The sequence below is a fragment of the Chelonia mydas genome, chromosome 3, assembly GCF_015237465.2.
Source record: "Chelonia mydas isolate rCheMyd1 chromosome 3, rCheMyd1.pri.v2, whole genome shotgun sequence".
NCBI lineage: Eukaryota > Metazoa > Chordata > Testudines > Cheloniidae > Chelonia > Chelonia mydas.
Window position 1 is genome coordinate 57599775 of NC_057851.1, and position 17159 is coordinate 57616933.

The window sequence follows — 17159 nt, forward strand, 5'->3', positions numbered from 1 at the left end:
TTAATGATAGAAAGGTTGGAATAGTGGTTTCTGGTTTTCGATGTATACAAAGGGGTATCGTCTGCATATAACATCAATTTATACTCCATGGAACCAAGTTGTACAAGATCATTATGATATCTGAGGCATACAACTATTGCCAGGGGCTCAAGAGCCAAATAAAAAAGTTAATGGGGCCAGCAAACACCATTTTCTAGTACCCCAGAAGAGGCTGAAGAGGTCTCATTGTTGGTTGTGATATGGAGGGCTAGGTAAGAATATAACAGTTGGATCCAGGAACTAAATATGGGTTCCAATCCAAATTCTTCTATGGTGTAAAACATATACCTCCAGCCCACTCCTGTCAAAAATCTTTTCTGCATCTAAAGCTAATACATTGATTTCTGTGTTAATTTATTTGATTTTTTTTTCCGCCCCATAGAAAGTATAATGGAGAACACAGAAGAGTCAGGATCAGAATCGGAATCTGAAATTAAGAGGAAGGTACAACAGAAACGTCACTGCAGTTCATGTCAATCTGATTTGCCTCTTTCTTCTGCTACAAAAAACTGTTTAACCCACTTAGAGGTGGGTTAGATACAAAATGAAAAGTTCTATTTTAACTTCAAAAACGAGTAGCATTAGTAAGACACAGCTCAAGTTTTGGAGTGGAAATAGTTTTAAAAGTGTTTGTAACTGAGAAGGGAATGTTTTGGTGATTTTAAATGTGTTTATCTACCACTCTGATACATCCAAAGTGTAAAGGGTCAATATTGGTACTTTATAATATTTATTTCTTCAAGTGATGATCCCTGTTTTATTCTGTGGAGGGTAATATGCTTGTGCCATGCATCCAGAGATTTTGAAAGTAGTAGTGTCAGTTGGTCTGCAAATGCACCCTGGATCTGCGCATGCATTCTTGATTTCGTCTGAGGTGATAAAGGGCAGGGCAGACCGACTGCCCTCAGTTCCTTCTCACTGCCACGTGGTAGGACTTGGAGCCTCAATTGTTTTCTCATCTCTTGGAATGTACTTTCTAAAACACAGAAAAGAAGACTCTTATTCTTGTATATAGTTGGTATGTTGGTCAACGATGCTATTCTCCAACAGGCCCACACTGTCTGGCATACTCTAGCCACTTGTTCACCCACCTCAAAAGGGGGCGGAAAAGAAATGCTATTTACTGGTGAAGGGAGCTGAGTTTTTCTCACCCAACCCCCCAATTTCCTGGTTATTCAAGCAGCAACGGAACAGGCCAGGCAACAACATCTGTGTTCTACCCCAACTGACAAGGAGGGTAGGAGATTGGACCTCGTAGGTTGTAAGGTCTTTTCTTAAGCCAGCCTTCAGTTTTGGCTCTCCAGTTACCTTGCTTTACCAGCAAAATGACTTTCTGAACTATGACCAGTTAGTGGACTTTGCTGACAAACTTCCCCAGGAGGACCTTGCCCAATACCATACTATCTTAGAGGAAGGTAAATTGGTTGCCAGGATGATGCTCCAGGCCGTGGTGGATTTGGTGGACACATCTTCACGCTCTGTGGTCACAGTGATCGTCATGAGAACAGAATCGTGGTTGCATTTGTCTGGGAGGTGCAGAATACCACTGACGATCTCCCTTTCAATGACTCTCTCCTCTTCAACCCAAAGACTGATGATTCCCTGCACTCCCTCAAGGACTCCAGAGCTACTCTGCAGTCACTGCGGGAGTGTGTGTGTATACACATACACACCAGCACCTAAATGCAAGTTCTACCACCCACCCCTTGCACAACAGTTCAGAACTCCTCAATTTTTTGAGCAACCCTACGAGCCGCCTCTTAAGAATTAGAAAATCCAACAATCCTATCCACCTGGTCCGTCAGCGCAGACTTCAGCACTGTGTACTCAGTCTTTGCATAAGTGATATTTCTGAGTGCATTTAGAGAGCCAACAACCACCTTGCATTCCACCATACATACAACCCACCCCTTTTGGGGAATGTCTAGCACTCTTTCTACCAGCCTGAAGTGTGATAATGGACAACTGGGTTCTGGATGCCATTTGACATAGCTATGTGATCAAGTTCATGATACTACCTCATCCACATCCCCCATCCTGTCTCTGGGACCACTCTCATGATAGTATCCTCACCCTAGAGATAGATGCCCTCCTTCAAACGGGAGCGACAGAACCTGTTCCCATGGCCTTTCGAGGCACCGGGTTCTATTCCACTTATTTCCTGGTACCTAAGAAAAAAGGAGGATGGAGACCAATCCTAGATCTGTCATCTCACCCACTTCAAACGTGGGCCAAAGTTTTCTATGGTCATTCTTGCAACCAATTACATGCTCACTAGAAAGAGGCACGTGGGTTACAGCTTTCGATATGCAAGACGCTTACTTCCACATATTCATCCTACTCACAGATGGTTCTTGAGATTCGTGGTAGGCTCTCGACACTTCCAATACAGTGTTGTACTATTTTTGGACTCGTCACTGCTCCATGGGTCTTCGGCAAGGTTTTCTCTGTAGTGGTGGCCCACCTCCAGCAGCCAGGGATCCTTAGAGTATGTCTACACTTGCCGGTAGATTGGCCCTGCTGCAGTCAATGCAGCGAGTGTCGATTTTTAGCGGGTCTGGTGAAAACACGCTAAATCGATGGAAGAGCACTCGCCAATTGATTTCATATACTTCACCTCCCCAAGAAGCATAAGGGAAGTCAACAGGAGACGCTCTCCCATTGACACAGTGCCATGTAGCTATCGCGGTAAGTGGATCTAACAACGTCTACTTCAGTTACGTTATTTACGTCACTGAAGTTGCGTAAGTTAGCTAGATTTACCATGGTAGTGTAGACCAGCCCTTATATTCCCCTACGTCGATGACTGGCTGCTAGCAGCATGATCCAAACAGGAGGCTCAAGCATCTACCTCCTTGCTGCTTCTACTGCTCTCCTCCCTGGGGCTGAGCATAAATGAGAAAAAATTGACATTAGACCTCACACAGTCCTTAGAGTTCATTGGGCCATGCATCAGTGCGGTCTCTGCATGTGCTTACCCTACCAGAGGACAGATTCCAGACCCTGCTAGAACTGATTACTATGGTGACTTCCAGTCCTTTTGTTCCTGCCAGAATTTGCCTTTCCCTTTTTGGCTACATGGCGATGTGCACGTATGTCACCTCCTTCGCTTGTCCCTGCTTCCGCTGCCCACAGCTGTGCCTACAGAGAGCCTGTTCTCCTACGAACCATTCCATGGACCTTCTACTGACTGTCCCCTTCTCTGTCCCCTTCCCCCACCCAAGTTTCTCTCCTTGTTTTCAGTGGTGGAAGAACCAGTTCAAGTTTGCACCAGGATACCCTTCCTTCAGTCTTCCCCATGCACAATGGTCATTACAGATGCATCGCTCAGCACATGGGCTAGCACCTGACACAAGGAACTTGGACTGCTCAGGAATCCAGCATGCACTTGGGGCAGCAAGGAGAGTGTGTTGTGCATTTCTCCCGTCTATCCACTCCCGTCGTGGTGTTATCATGTTAGATGACACCACCACCGTTTACTATTTAAACAAGCAAGGGGGCACAAAGTCGCCAGCACTTCGTACAGAGGCGGTTCGCTTGTGGAACTGGTGCATCTCACACACTATCCTGTTGTCAGCAGCTTATCTTCCGAGGACTCAGAACATGATTGCAGATTCTCTTAGCAGGAAATTCGTGACCAACCACAATTGGGAACTACTACAACTCTGTGGTCAATGACATTTTTGACTGCTGGGGAACTCCAACCAGGGACCTCTTTTCCTCCCACACCAGCAGCAAATGCATACAGTACTGCTCCAGGGAAGGGCTCTGCGTATGTCCTAGTCATACGCTGGTCGGACCACATCAAATTACGCCTCTCTTCTTCTACCGTTTCTGTCCCTTATCCTCCTCAAGATCAGACTGGAGAGAGCAACGGTCATCCTGATCGCCCTGTACTGTCCTCTTCAGTTCTCATTTTCTCTCCTCCAGATGTCAGCATGTCCTCCATTTCTGCTCTTGGGTTTTCTGGAATTGCTCATGCAACTCAACGGCAGGATCAGACACCGCTATCCACAGGCGCTGGTCTTTAGAGCTTGATTTTTTGGATGAGTATCTTCGCTAGAACTGAAGTGTTTGTCAGCAGTACAAGATGTATTTTCAAGTAGCAGGAAAAAATCCACAAGACAGTCCAGTCGAGCCAAGTGGCAATATTTCGCCTCCTAGGCCCAGCAGAAGGATCTTACTCCTGAGGCTGTGGATGTTCCTTTCCTTTTGGACTATCTCCTATCGCTGAAGGCCTTGGGACTCTCTCCAACTCCGTCAATATGCATGTAGCGGCCATTAGTGGTTTTCACCCCCACCTGTGGAGGAGACTTTTGTCTATATGCACCCCTTTGCTGCAAGGTTCTGGAAGGGTCTCTTATGAACTTATCCTCCCATTCAATCCATCGCTCCCGAGTAGGACTTCAACTTTGTCCTCACGGCATTGATGAAATTGTCCTTCAAAGCTCTGGCCTCTTGCTCACTGTGTCTCCTCTCCTTCCTGGTAGGTATTACTTCTGTGAGAAGGGTAGGCAAACTGGGGGCCATGATGATGGACCCCCACCCCCCTTTATCAAGTTCCATAAGATGCACCCCAAGATTCTGCCAAAGCGGTTCCTTGCTTTGACCTCAACCAAACCATTGCTTACCTGCTTTCTTTCCAAAGCCGCACTCCTCCGAGGAGGAACAGTGCCTTCGCTTTCTCAACATCCAGAGGTCCCTGGCCTTTTACCTGCAGAGGATGAGGCCATTCAGGAAGTCCCCTAGACTGTTTATTGATGTAATGGAGAGGATTAAGGGGCAAGCCATCTCCCCTGAGCAGACTTCTAAGTGGGTTTCAATTATGTTCTATCGATTATCGGGACTGGCTCCACCCCTTGGGTACGAGTCCACTCCACAAGAGCACAGGCATCCACTATGGCCACGCTTCGCAACGTGCTGCTTACAGACGTATGTAGGGCGGCCACATGGAGTTCAGTACATACCATTTCTTTCCATTACGCCTTGGTGCAAGACTCTGCGACAGATGCCTCATTTGGTGTGGCTGTTCTCTGCTGCACCGTTCTGTCATCTTCCTTGCACCTTCCTCCTAACTAGGTAATGTTTGTCTCTATTATATTCCACTGAGGCTGATTAACAATCACTCAAGAAGCGGTTACTTACATGTAACTGGTGATCCTTCGAGATGTGTGGTCCTTATCTATATTGTGATCCCACCTTCCTTCCCCTTGGTTCATGGTACAGAAGGAACTGAGGGTGCGGTCCATTCACCCCGCCTTTTATCGCTTTGGACGAAACTATGAGGCGGACTACATGCTTGGGCCAAACAACACTACTACTTTCAAAATCTCCAGCTCCAAATGCATGTTGCATGCGTATAATCCTCAGTGGAATAGAGATAGAGACCAGGCATCTCGAAGAACCTCCAGTTACAAGTAAGTAAGCTCCTCTTTCTGATGAGAGGTCAGAGTCTAAATTATTTAAATCCTTTCCCATGCTTTAACATGATCAGTTATATTTTGACAAACCCGAAAATGCCAGTAATTTACAATACTTGTGTTTTGTATACTCAATGTTTGTGTTCCATATTAAATAGTAGTAATATTTCAGTGTGTTAGTATTTTAAAACAAAAGGAATCTGGTAAACAAGAGTTACTTTTTAGTGTTTCAGACACTAGAGAATAAAAGTTATTAATAAGATAGATAATGCCCTCCTTGAGATTGATCTGTAATATAATAAAAATTAATCTGTTCTTTTTTGAGTGCTTGCTCATGTTGATTCCATTCTAGGTGTGTGTGCTCCCACATCATGGCCATCCGAGACTTTTGCCTTAGCAGTACCCATAGGGCTGGCTGTCATGCCCTCTGGAGTGCCACGCTCATGGTGCAGTATATCAGGTGCCCCCAGCCCTGTGCCCTCTCAGTTCCGTCTTACTGCCCGTGGTGGTTAGAGTGCCTTCCTTGCTCGTCAAGGAATTGCAGTTACTTCCTTTGGACTTTGTGCCTTTTGGCTTTGTATATAGTTATCTTTAGTGTTAATTACCTGTTAATTGTGGTAGTTTAGTGTTAGTAGTTAGGTCCCAGCAGGGACTTTGTGCTCTGGTCTCCGGGCTTTAAGCCTTGCGACTCCTGTAACAGGCCTATGCCTGTTAGCGACCCGCACAGCATCTGTCTCAAGTGCCTGGGGGAAGCACATGTTAAAGAGTGGTGCCGCATTTGTAGGAACCTTAGGCCTTGCACGCAGAAGGAGAGAGACATCAGGCTTGGAGTCCGCCTTCCACCTGGCATTCAAGTCATCTCGGCATGAGGCTCCCAGCACCTCGGCATTGGCCAAGTGCGCCATTGGCACTGGGGCCCTCCTGGCACCGCTCCACGTTGCTGGTGCCAAAAAAAAAAAAAAGGGCCGAGTAGTACGGTTCCCCGGCATCAGCAAAGAAGGCTGTGAGCAAGGAGCTGGCCCCGAGCTACCTGCCTACACCAAAGCCCCACAGTTGGCCCTCCCCGGTCAGGACAGTCTGCTGACAAAAGGTCCTTTGTCTCCTGCGAGCGAGACTGGACCTACTCCCCTGCCGGCACGGACGCCTTTGAAGGCCCAGGTGTCAAAGGAGCACAGGCCTCTGCCTGTTGCAGGCTTTGTCTAAGGCTCCCCAAGGGGGCAAGTTGGTCGATAAGGCTCCTCAGTGAGCAGAGGAGCGCTGCTGATCCCTCGAGACAAGGCATGCTCTCCACCTCAGCACAGTCAGTCGCCAGTGCCGTCGTCGAGATCGGCGAGGGCTTACCATCAGTCGCCGGCTCTGCGGTCGTGGTCACCTCATCTCAACGCAGCTCACTGGGAGGGAGGCACCGGTCCCCATATTACTGATGCTGGTCACCATCCCGAAGATCATCGTCCTGGCACCATTCCGGGTCACGGGCACCGTGGTAATGATCTCCTTCCCGCCTCCTCAGTACTGCACCTACTCACCGCACCATCAGCACCAGTCTCCTCGGGCGGGGCACAGTGTCTGGTTTCAGTGGTCTTGAGGCGGACCCAGGCCTCGTAAGCCTCTGTGGTCTCTGGAAGGGGGCTTCTCTGGTACCGAGGGCTGCTTCAGCCCGTCACCCCGGCCTCAGCAGTGGGACTGGGCATTGGAGCCAACATCGGTGGCAGCTAGTCTGTGGTCTGCTCAGTGGCAGTGTTGGAACGCCTGGGGTGTTCCAGTCATGGAAATGCCCCCCTTGATCCACTCGTTGGCTGCTGCTGTGGAGCAGCGGCTGCCGGCATTGTTGGCGCTGGGCCCGGCACCGGAGGAACACCCAGTGGCCGAACTTAGAGCCTGTGCCTACCCCCAAGCCATCCTCCCCAGTGAAGGAGGAGGAATAGGTCCCCCCTCCACCCATACAGCCATCCTCGTCCTCCTGATGAAGCAGTCGTGGGCCCATCCAGCACCAGCCTGCCTGATCACTTTAAGGACTACCAGGCCTTGCTTCGGTGGGTAGCCGACAACCTGGGCTTACAAGTGGAAGAGATGGCTGAATAGGAGGACACTGTTCTGTCAGCCTCAACCCCTGCTCATAAAGCGCTGCTAGTGCATGAAGGGGTTCTCAAAATTGCCAAAGCCATTTGGCAGATGCCCTCCTCCATCCCTCCTACATCAAAACGAGCCGAGAAAAAGAACTTTGTTCCTGCCAAAAGTTTTGAATATCTTTATACCTCACTCCCACCCTGGCTTGTTGGTGGTCTTAGAGGCCAATGAAAAGGAGAAGCAGGTGCACTTCAGTTCCACCCCAAAAAACAAGGAGGCCAAGCGGCTGAACTTGTTCGGAAGAAAAATTTATTCAACAGCAAGTCTACAGTTTCAGGTGGCAAACCACCAGGCCCTCCTGGGCCGCTATAACTTTAATTTATGGGACACTCTCCATAAATTTAAGGAGTCCCTCCTGCAGGAGCAGGCCCAGGAATTTGGCACTCTCATGCAGGAGGACACCTCAGCAGCCCGCTGCGCCGTGCAAATGATGTGGGATGCGGTGGACCCAGAGTGGTGGCATCTGCAGTGGGGATGAGGTGCAGCTCCTGGATTCAAACCGCTGGACTTCCCCAGGAGATGCAAACGTCCATTCAAGACCTTCCCTTGGATGAACACGGTCTGTTTTCTGATCAAACGGATGTGAGGCTGCATGGAGTAAAGGACACCAAAGCAAACCTCTGTCCTCTGGACATCCACACGCCACAGTTGGTGCGTAAGACGTTCCGGCCGCCTCCACCGCCAAGGTCTTGGCAACCTCGTTCTGGACCTGCCAGGAGAAGGGGTAGGGACACCACCTTTGGTCGTCGCCGCCCTTTTACCTCCTGCTCGCCCATGCAGCCTAGCCAGGCTAAACTTACAACAGGGCAGAAGCGCCCATATTGATGGAGCAGTCGAGAGCGATGCCCAGGTCAATTTCCCGGATCCGCCACCTTTCATCAACCGCCTCTTCCAATACCACTTGACCTGGTTGAGGGGTATGTCGGACCATTGAGTCCTGGACATAATAGCTTGGGGCTGTACTCTGCAATTTTCGGCTGCCCCTCCTTCCCGCCCGTTCACTTCCTTGTCCCTCATTAGGGACCCTTGTCACGAGGAACAGCTTGTTCAGGAGGTCGACAGCCTTCTGCGTCTGGGGGCCATGGAGGAAGTTCCTCGGGACATGAAAGGAAAGGGGTTTATTCTTGGTACTTCCTAATCCCAAAAGCCAAAGGGGGCCTCCAACCTATCCTGGACCTGCGCCACCTCAACAACTCTCTCCAGAAATTGAAGTTTTGCATGGTTTCCCGGGCCTTCTCCATCCCCTCCCTGGATCCGGGAGACTGGTAGGCTGCTCTCGACTTAAAGGATGCTTACTTCCATATTTCCATATTCCCGGGGCACAGGCGCTTCCTCCGTTTTGTGGTGGGAGCGCACCATTTCCAGTTCCTGGTGCTGCCCTTTGGCCCCCAAGATGTTCATAAAGTGCATGGTGCCGGTAGCGGCATACCTCACGTGGTGGGGGGGTCCACCTGTTTCCGTACCTTGATGACTGGCTCATCAAAGGCAGGTCTCCGGATCAAGTGTGGGGCAGCCTCGATCTGGTGTGTTCCACTTGCTGTGATCTGGGCCTGTTAATAAATATAGAAAAGTCCATGTTAGTGCCAGTCGAGCGCATAGAGTTCATTGGAGATGTTTTAGACTTCGTGTGGGCCAGGGCCTTCCTACCGGAAGCGTGCTTTTGGGCCATGTCGGACCTGATCTCCCATATGAAGAAACACCCGCTCTCTACGGCCTAGGCCTGCCTATGGCTGGTGGGTCATATGGCCGCATGCACATATGTGATTAGCCATGCTTGGCTCCACCTATGGCCCCTACAAGCGTAGCTCGCCTCGGCCTACGTTTCCAACAGACACGCCCTGAAATGGGCGGTCAGGGTACCGGACTGTGTCCTTTCTTCCCTTTAACTGGTGGCTAGATCCCCGATTGGTGCTGCAGGGAGTCCCCATCGCTGACTCTGGTATCCGATGCCTCGGATCTGGGATGGGGAGCCCATCTGGGAGAGCTCAGCACCCAGGGCCACTGGCTGCGGGACGACCTACCCCTTCATATCCACGTCCAGGAGCTCAGAGCAGTTTGTCTGGCCTGCCAGGCCTCCTTGCCCCACTAAAAGGCAAGGTAGTGCAGTCCTGACAGACAATACCGCTGTGATGTATTACATCAAAAGGCAGGGTGGGGCCAGGTCTTCAGCCCTTTGTCAGGAGGCCCTCAGCCTTTGGGACTTTTGTGTGCAGCATGCCATTCATCTGGTGGCGGCCCACTTACCTGGTGCCAAGAACGTCATGGCAGATCGCCTCAGCAGAGCCTTCTCATCTCACCATGAATGGTCGCTCTATCCGGAGGTGGTCAGCCTGATCTTCTGCAGGTGGGGGAGTCCTCAAGTGGACCTGTTTGCTTCCAGGCAGAACAGGAAATACCAAGTGTTCTGTTCCCTGCAGGGCAGGGACAAGGGATCCCTGTCAGATGCCTTCTTGATACATGGTAGGGAGCGCTGATGTACGCCTAATTCACAGGGTCCTGATAAAAGTGAAGCAGGAGAGGATGAGCATCATCCTCACAGCCTGGGGTGGCCTCACCAACACTGGTTCGGCATGTTACTCAGTCTTTTGGCATCCGCCCCGCTGCAGCTACCTCTTCAGGTGGATCTGTTGTCCCAGAACCACGGCACACTACTGCAGCTGAACCTGGCAGCACTGCACCTGACAGCATGGCTACTGCATGGCTGAATGTGGATCAGCAAACATGCTCTGCTGGGGTCCAACAGGTCTTGTTGAGCAGTAGGAAGCCTTTCACCAGGGTGACCTACCTGGCAAAGTGGAAATGATTCATGTGTTGGGCCTCGGATTGACCACTTCGGGCCTTGGAGGCCCCGCTGCACCATGTCCTGGACTATTTACTGCACCCAGGGCCTGTCGCTCTCTTGGGTTAGAGTCCACCTGGTGGCCATTTCAGTGTTCCACTCTCTGTTTCAAGGCAGGTCGATCTTTGCCCATCCTATGATGGTGCAATTCTTAAAAGGCCTGGAGCACCTCTACCTGCATGTCGGAGACCCTGTCCCCCCCTTGGGGCCTGAATCTTGTGTTGTCAAGTCTCATGGGCCCTCCCTTTGAGCCCCTGGCTTCATGCTCCCTCCTGCTTCTCTCTTGGAAAGTTTATTTCTTGGTTGCCATAACTTTGGCCCTCAGGGTGTCTGAGATCTGGGCACTCACTTTGGAGCCACCCTATACAGTCTTCTACGAGGACAAAGTCCAGCTGCGTCCGCACCCGGCCTTTCTGCCCAAAGTCATCGCCCAGTTTCATATGGGTCAGGAAGTGTACTTAATGGTCTTCTGTCCAAAGCCTCATGCGCTGAACAAGGAACGCAGACTGCATACCCTGGATCTCAGGCAGGTGCTGGCCTTCTACATGGATAGGACCAAACCGTTCTGAAAGGTTACCCAGTGTCTACCCAAAGAATTTCATCTCGGATCATGGCCTGCATCCGTTACTGTTATGAGTTGGCAAAAGTGCCCCTGCCGGCGATCGTGACAGATCATTCGGTTAGGGCACAGGCATTCTCGGCAGCCTTCCTAGCGTGGGTGCTGATCCAAGAGATCTGTTGGGCTGCTACCTGGTCATCAGTCCACACGTTCGCATCTCACCCAGTGAGCTTGGGATGATGCTAGCTTTGGTAGAATAGTGCTGCAAGCTGCAAGGTTGTGAACTCTGAGCTGGCCTCCAAGGAGTCTGCTTGTGAGTCACCTAGAATGGAATCGACATGAGTAAGCACTTGAAGAAGAAAAATAGTTACCTATCTTTCATAACTGTTCTTAGAGATGTGGTGTTCATGTCCATTCCATTACTTGCCCTTCTGCACCTCTGTCGGAGTTGTCAGCAAGAACGAACTGAGAGGGCATGGGGCTGACAGCGCCTGTTATACTGCGCCATGAGCACGGCACTCCAGAGGGCGCCACAGCCATCCCTGTAGACAACACTAAGGCAAAAGTCTCCAGCGGCTATGCATGTGGGCGCGCACACACCTAGCATGGAATGGACATGAGCAACACCTCTCAAAGAGCAACAGTTACGAAAGATAAGTAACCGCTTTTTGTTGCTGTTGGGAAAAAAAAAATTCTGACTTTTTGTTAAACTTTCCTTTTGGATGGGAGAGTTAATATTCCCTTTTACTTTCTCTTACCTACTTAGGTTAAATTTATTTGTAAAGTCTTGTTGTTTTTAATGTGACCTGTTAAATCTAAAAGGCTTAAGAGAACTTTTAATTTGCTTTACTTGTTGACATTTTTCAAATATTTATTCTTTCAAGCTACAAACTCACTCATAATATATACCAAATGGTTCTTTAAGAGCATCATTTGTGGTAACTTGGCATAAGAGGTACAAGCACTCAACTATCCATTCCTGCTGATATATTGGTAATTAATAAGTATTGTGCATAGAGAAGTAAAACTGCCATGTTGGGTTTTGTTCCGGTCAGGGGAAGTTGGAGCTGTTTTCAGTACAAAAATATCCAATGATTGGAGAAAAACTAGAATGTAAAATAAATTTAGAAGCCTCCTTGCACATGAAATGAGAAAATAGCACAATTTCATACTAAAGATCTAAAACTTCTACTTGCAGTAAATTGATTTTCTATCAAATGTCACAAACATATATAATTTTTTCATCCTTGGACCTTTTGGCATTTTTCTGTCTTCTAGTCAAATGAATGCACTGGGGAATATACATAATGTATGTGTATTTCAGTATATTCAGTACATAATGTGTGTAATGTAGTTATGTCGAATATTGTATATACTCTGAAAGCTAGTGAGCCGTTTAAACAAAGGTATTACTCTTGTTTTCTATTTCTATTTCAATTGCAAGACTCCATATTAACTGCTAAATATGGTGAATACTTTATTATTGGAGAGAATTCTGTTCCTGCGACAAATTTAAAATGTCAAATGGCTACATGGCTGAGCATAAAAAGAGAGAAGGTAAAGTCCTGACCTCAGTGAGGACAATGGCAAAACTCCCATTGGGTGAAATCCTGACCCAGACTTTGCAGCTCATTCTATGAGTGTAGCTAGAGTGCTATGCCACATGATACCATTGTGTGTACTGTATATGCCAGAGACGTTTAAAGAATGAGAAAAAAAAAAAAAAGATGTGTGGGGAATCTGTCTTTTGAGTCAGGTGCCTTAATTTGCATGAATCCTACTGTGCAGGTTCAGAGGGAGTAATAATAAAATCCTCAAATGTTTTAAAATAATATTGTGATGCTTTTATGTATAGAAAAGTTAGTTTGTCAGCTCTTTTCTGGGTTAGAAGAAGTGTGGAATCTCTTTGGAAAGCTAGGGATTTCCCTTTCCAAATGGAGCTAGAGTTCATTTTGAGCTTGCTGCAATGCCATGAAATATCTGACATAAATGTCTTGATGCTTTTTATTAATAGAAAAGATGTTAAATCGGGACTGAATATTGTCTATCCTGAAATAAGCAAGTGGGGTGTTTTAGGCAGAAGGAATTATTTGCTCCTCCTCCTCCCCCACACATATGCCCCTAAAACATCTCAGGGGCTTGAAATACTAGAATAACTGTTGGAGGAGATTATATTAATGAGTAGAGGGCACATGAGTCAAAGATACATAAATGGTGATGTTTAAGATTTAGTATGTTGTGTGGATTTGTGCTAAGTTTTAATTTACTTTGTGCTATTCAGGATATAAAACAAATGCACAATAAAAATAAGGCAAAAGTACCATCTACTTAAATAGCCTGTTGCTTTCAAAGAGAGCCTAATTCTAGCAAGGTTCAGTGGTGGGTGTATCATCAGCATAGCACATGCTGAGACATCACATAAAAGAGAAACTGACACCTTCTACTTTGGGACATCTGAAAGACAATTATTGTTGAAAGCTACGATTTCATGTCTCATTGCTGTGTAGAATTCTGGGCTGCGAGGAGGGAGAGTCTCAGACCTTGGGCTCCAGCCCAAGCCTGGAAGTCTAAACTGCAATGAAAATGGCCTACAGCCAGAGCCCTGCGAGCCCAATTTGGCTGGAATGGGACAGCCATGGGTGTCTAGTTGCAGTGTAGACATTTGACTCCCACTTAAAAAGCAAAACAAAAAAGTCAAACTACCCTTTAATGCTTGCTTTAGGCTTGCATTCTTTGTGGTATTGCTAACATAACATAACATAGGTCTGAGTGATTGTTTCTTTTAAATATACATTTCAATAGCAAGATTAAAATCTGGGTCTCTGTTGTACCTTTTTCTATAAATGCCGAAACCACATGTGTTGTACTTACTGCCTTTTTTTTTTTTTTTTTTTAATTCAAGGATTTGGAGCCAACTGATTATTCCACATTTTGCCCAGGCTGTGAGAAGACAAATGAAAATCAGACCAAATGCCAAAGTTATGGAAATGCTTTCTGTAAGGATTTGCAAAGACGCTCCAAACAAACTGTGACCTTAAGTGAATCTCTGAGACCTTTATTGCGATCTTCAATACATCAGAATTCAACAGGGCAAAAATCTCCAGGTACAGGATTGAACACACAGAAGTTCTATGGCTCTGCTGGTGGGAAGGGTCCAGTTGATATCATACTGAGTCGTGATATTGTAGGACATTCTATGTCGCGACCGAATGGAAAAGTTGGTCTCTTAACTGGGACGAAAATTCCTAAAAGTTCAGGAAACTTAAGACAGAGGAGTACAAGACCATCTGAACTAAATGATCCAAGTAAGTATGCTTTTATATAGCTAGATATGATTTGAACTTGCCAAATACCCAAGAATATCCTATAAGAATGAAAAATATTTGGTTCCATTTGTCTCCTGCCAACTATTTGGAATCTTTTGCTGGTCGTCTTTTTTTGTTTTTAACTTTGCATTCTTCTGTTTTTTAGAGGTACTCCCTTTATGAGTACAGTAAAATATGCTGAATGAGGAAAATCTGGATTGGTAAAACAAAGTATTAGTAATTTCTTAATATATTTAAAAATGCAATACATGCTGCTGCTGATTGATTCTTAATTTCTAAAGACTATTCCTGCTGAGGATGCATTACTCAATCTTGAAAAAGGGAAGGTGGTTTTTTGGCTTCTCCCTCTCCTTTGCCCCTCACATCCAGGTCATGTCACATTTTGCTGTTTCTTTCTGCATAACATTTCTAAAATCAAACCTTTTTCTTTTAATCTACATGGTTGAAGTTCTCTCGTCCAAATACTCAGCTTATGTCTGGACTGCAGCAGCCTCTTAATATTTACTTTGTCCTCCCCAGTGATTACATCACTACACTGTAGTCCAGTGTAAAATGTACCTATGAAGACAATGTTCCTTATCCATTGCTCTAACCATGTCCACCCCCCCAACCTTTGAATTAATCCCATTGAATACTTCCACGTACGATTCAAACTTACACTCACCTTCAAAACCCTTCACAACTTTTCCCTTGCTCTTGCACTTGCCATATCACCCCCTCACCACCTCCATTTATACCAAGCAAAAAGTAGAAGTAGGGACTTGCTGAATGGCCTACAGGTCCATAGGGGATAATAGCACAGAGAGAGAGGTTAAGCAGCTTGCTTACAGCCACACAGCAGTGCCAGAATTAGAATTTCCAGAGTTTCTGGTTCCAGTCCCATGTTTAGTCTACTGTATCATGCTGCCTCTCAAATTTAAGTACCTTGAGCTGTGCTCTGAATTTTTTTTTAAATATTTGCCAGGGCTCCATTGCCTTTTAAGAATGAACCCTTCTGTCAAAAGAGAATTAAATTGGGCTTAACTCGTATTGATCACTGCTAATTCCTTACTGAACAGGTTTATTTGTCTGAACCATGAAGTTGGTATTTCCACTTCCACTGATGGTGGCAAAGTAAATATTAATAAAGAAAATATGTTGAAGAAATTGATGCAGATAACATTTGATATTCTGTGTTTTAGCTATCCAAAAAGAGAAAAGCCACTAAATAGTCATTTAAAAAAATTATTACATGCATCAAACATTGTATTTTATATTTAATATTTGCTTCCTAGTTATTTTGTCCAGTGATGACGAGGAGGATGACGACGACAACAGTGGCAGCACTAACAGAATGGAAAGCACATCACCTCGACCCGCAGATTCAGCCTGTTCTTCCCCAGCGCCTTCCACAGGAAAGGTGGAAGCAGCATTAAAAGAAAATACTTCTGGAATAGAACAGAGACTAAGTAGTGTTGCAACAGACACAGAAATTGCCATCACGTTACCAAGAAAAGCAAGAATGAAAGATCAGGTACTCAGTTAAAAAAAAAAAAATAATTTTTTTTTTTTTTTTTTTTAAATAAACCTCCGTGTATAAAATTTCAGATAGCGAATGAGAAATGTAAAGGTGTATCCGACCAGAAGTGGGCTTTATTTGATTATTTTTCACCTTGGACAGTTGGTCAAGTATTCTTCTCATTCATACAACATTGGAAGCCTAAGGAAACTTGTTCAATATATGTAGATGGTTATGCATTTAGGGATGTGTTTAAAAAAATCATACATTCTCAACATACGCTGTTCTTTGTGTTTTTTAATGCTGAACAGATTATCTTTCTATATAATTAGGGACCTGGTCTTCCATTGTGGGATGTGAAGTGGTGTATGATATTTGTATGCATTAATGGAAGGATAATTTTTAGCATTAAATTTTTTAGACATAAAGGGACACTGAGCAAGGATGATGGTCCTTAAAATTAAATACTTTGACAACTGTCCCAACTAATAGCACTTATTTTAAGGATTTCATGGTGGGGATTTTTGTTTTTTAGTTGAGCACCACTGCAAGAATTGGATAAACAAAGACAAAAAATGCACCATGAGCAGACTCCTTTAGTGCTGTCAAAGGGGACAGCTTTCACGGTATGTTAATTTAAAGACTTAACAACCTTGACAGTGATCCTTTTAAAAAATAATAAATAAATTCCCTATAACAGTTGGTGTTCAATTGATGATGGTGCTGCTTAAAGTTCTTTTGGGTCACTTGTACATTTGAATTATTGTGACTTAGGTCCAGCAGCTGTATGACTATACTGCAATTAAACACCCGCAGCTGGCCCATGTCAGCTGTCTGGAGCTGCAGGGCTGTAAAATTGTGGTGTAGACATTTGGGCTTGGGCTGGAGCGCAGGCTATGGGAACCCTCCCCCTTTGTGGTGTCCCCCCGCAAGTCTCCACTGCGGTTTTATAGCCCCATAGCCCAACCCCCATGAGCCCAAATCAGCTGACACAGGGCAGGCATGGGTGTTTAATTACAGTGTTGACATACTTCAAGTGTACTTGATACTATACAGGATGTTGGATCCAAGTTTGACGTGCTGAAAGTATTTGTTGTTTAGCGGAGCCCGGAGCTGGAGCACAGAGCAGCTCCAGAGCAGTGAAGCTGCAGGTTTTTGCCTGGAGCTAGAGCGGAGCAAGAGCACAGCTCCGAAGCCCTGTTGTTTAGAACACTCAACTAGTGGTATAGATTTCAGCATATTACATTCATATTCAAGAAGTCAGCACTCCTTTGCTGAAATTTACTAGGCTACATAATATGCTCAGTTTGATTAACTTTTAAGATGGCAGGGCCTGAAGTTAGGGCCAGGA

At 46.2% G+C, this 17159-nt stretch overlaps 1 protein-coding gene across 18 annotated transcripts in view; it reads left to right on the forward strand.

Annotated features, from left to right (window-relative positions):
- SENP6 (SUMO specific peptidase 6) overlaps positions 1–17159 on the forward strand; it is a 178152-nt gene that overhangs the window by 96541 nt on the left and 64452 nt on the right. For 12 of the 18 annotated variants that reach the window (XM_043542530.1, XM_043542539.1, XM_037894344.2 and 9 more), the window contains 3 exons: positions 422–567; positions 13887–14289; positions 15585–15823. In XM_043542530.1, the coding sequence (XP_043398465.1) occupies positions 422–567; positions 13887–14289; positions 15585–15823 (788 nt within the window). The remainder of the gene's footprint in view (positions 1–421; positions 568–13886; positions 14290–15584; positions 15824–17159) is intronic. The other 6 variants (XM_043542534.1, XM_043542533.1, XM_037894347.2 and 3 more) reach the window with 1 other exon arrangement.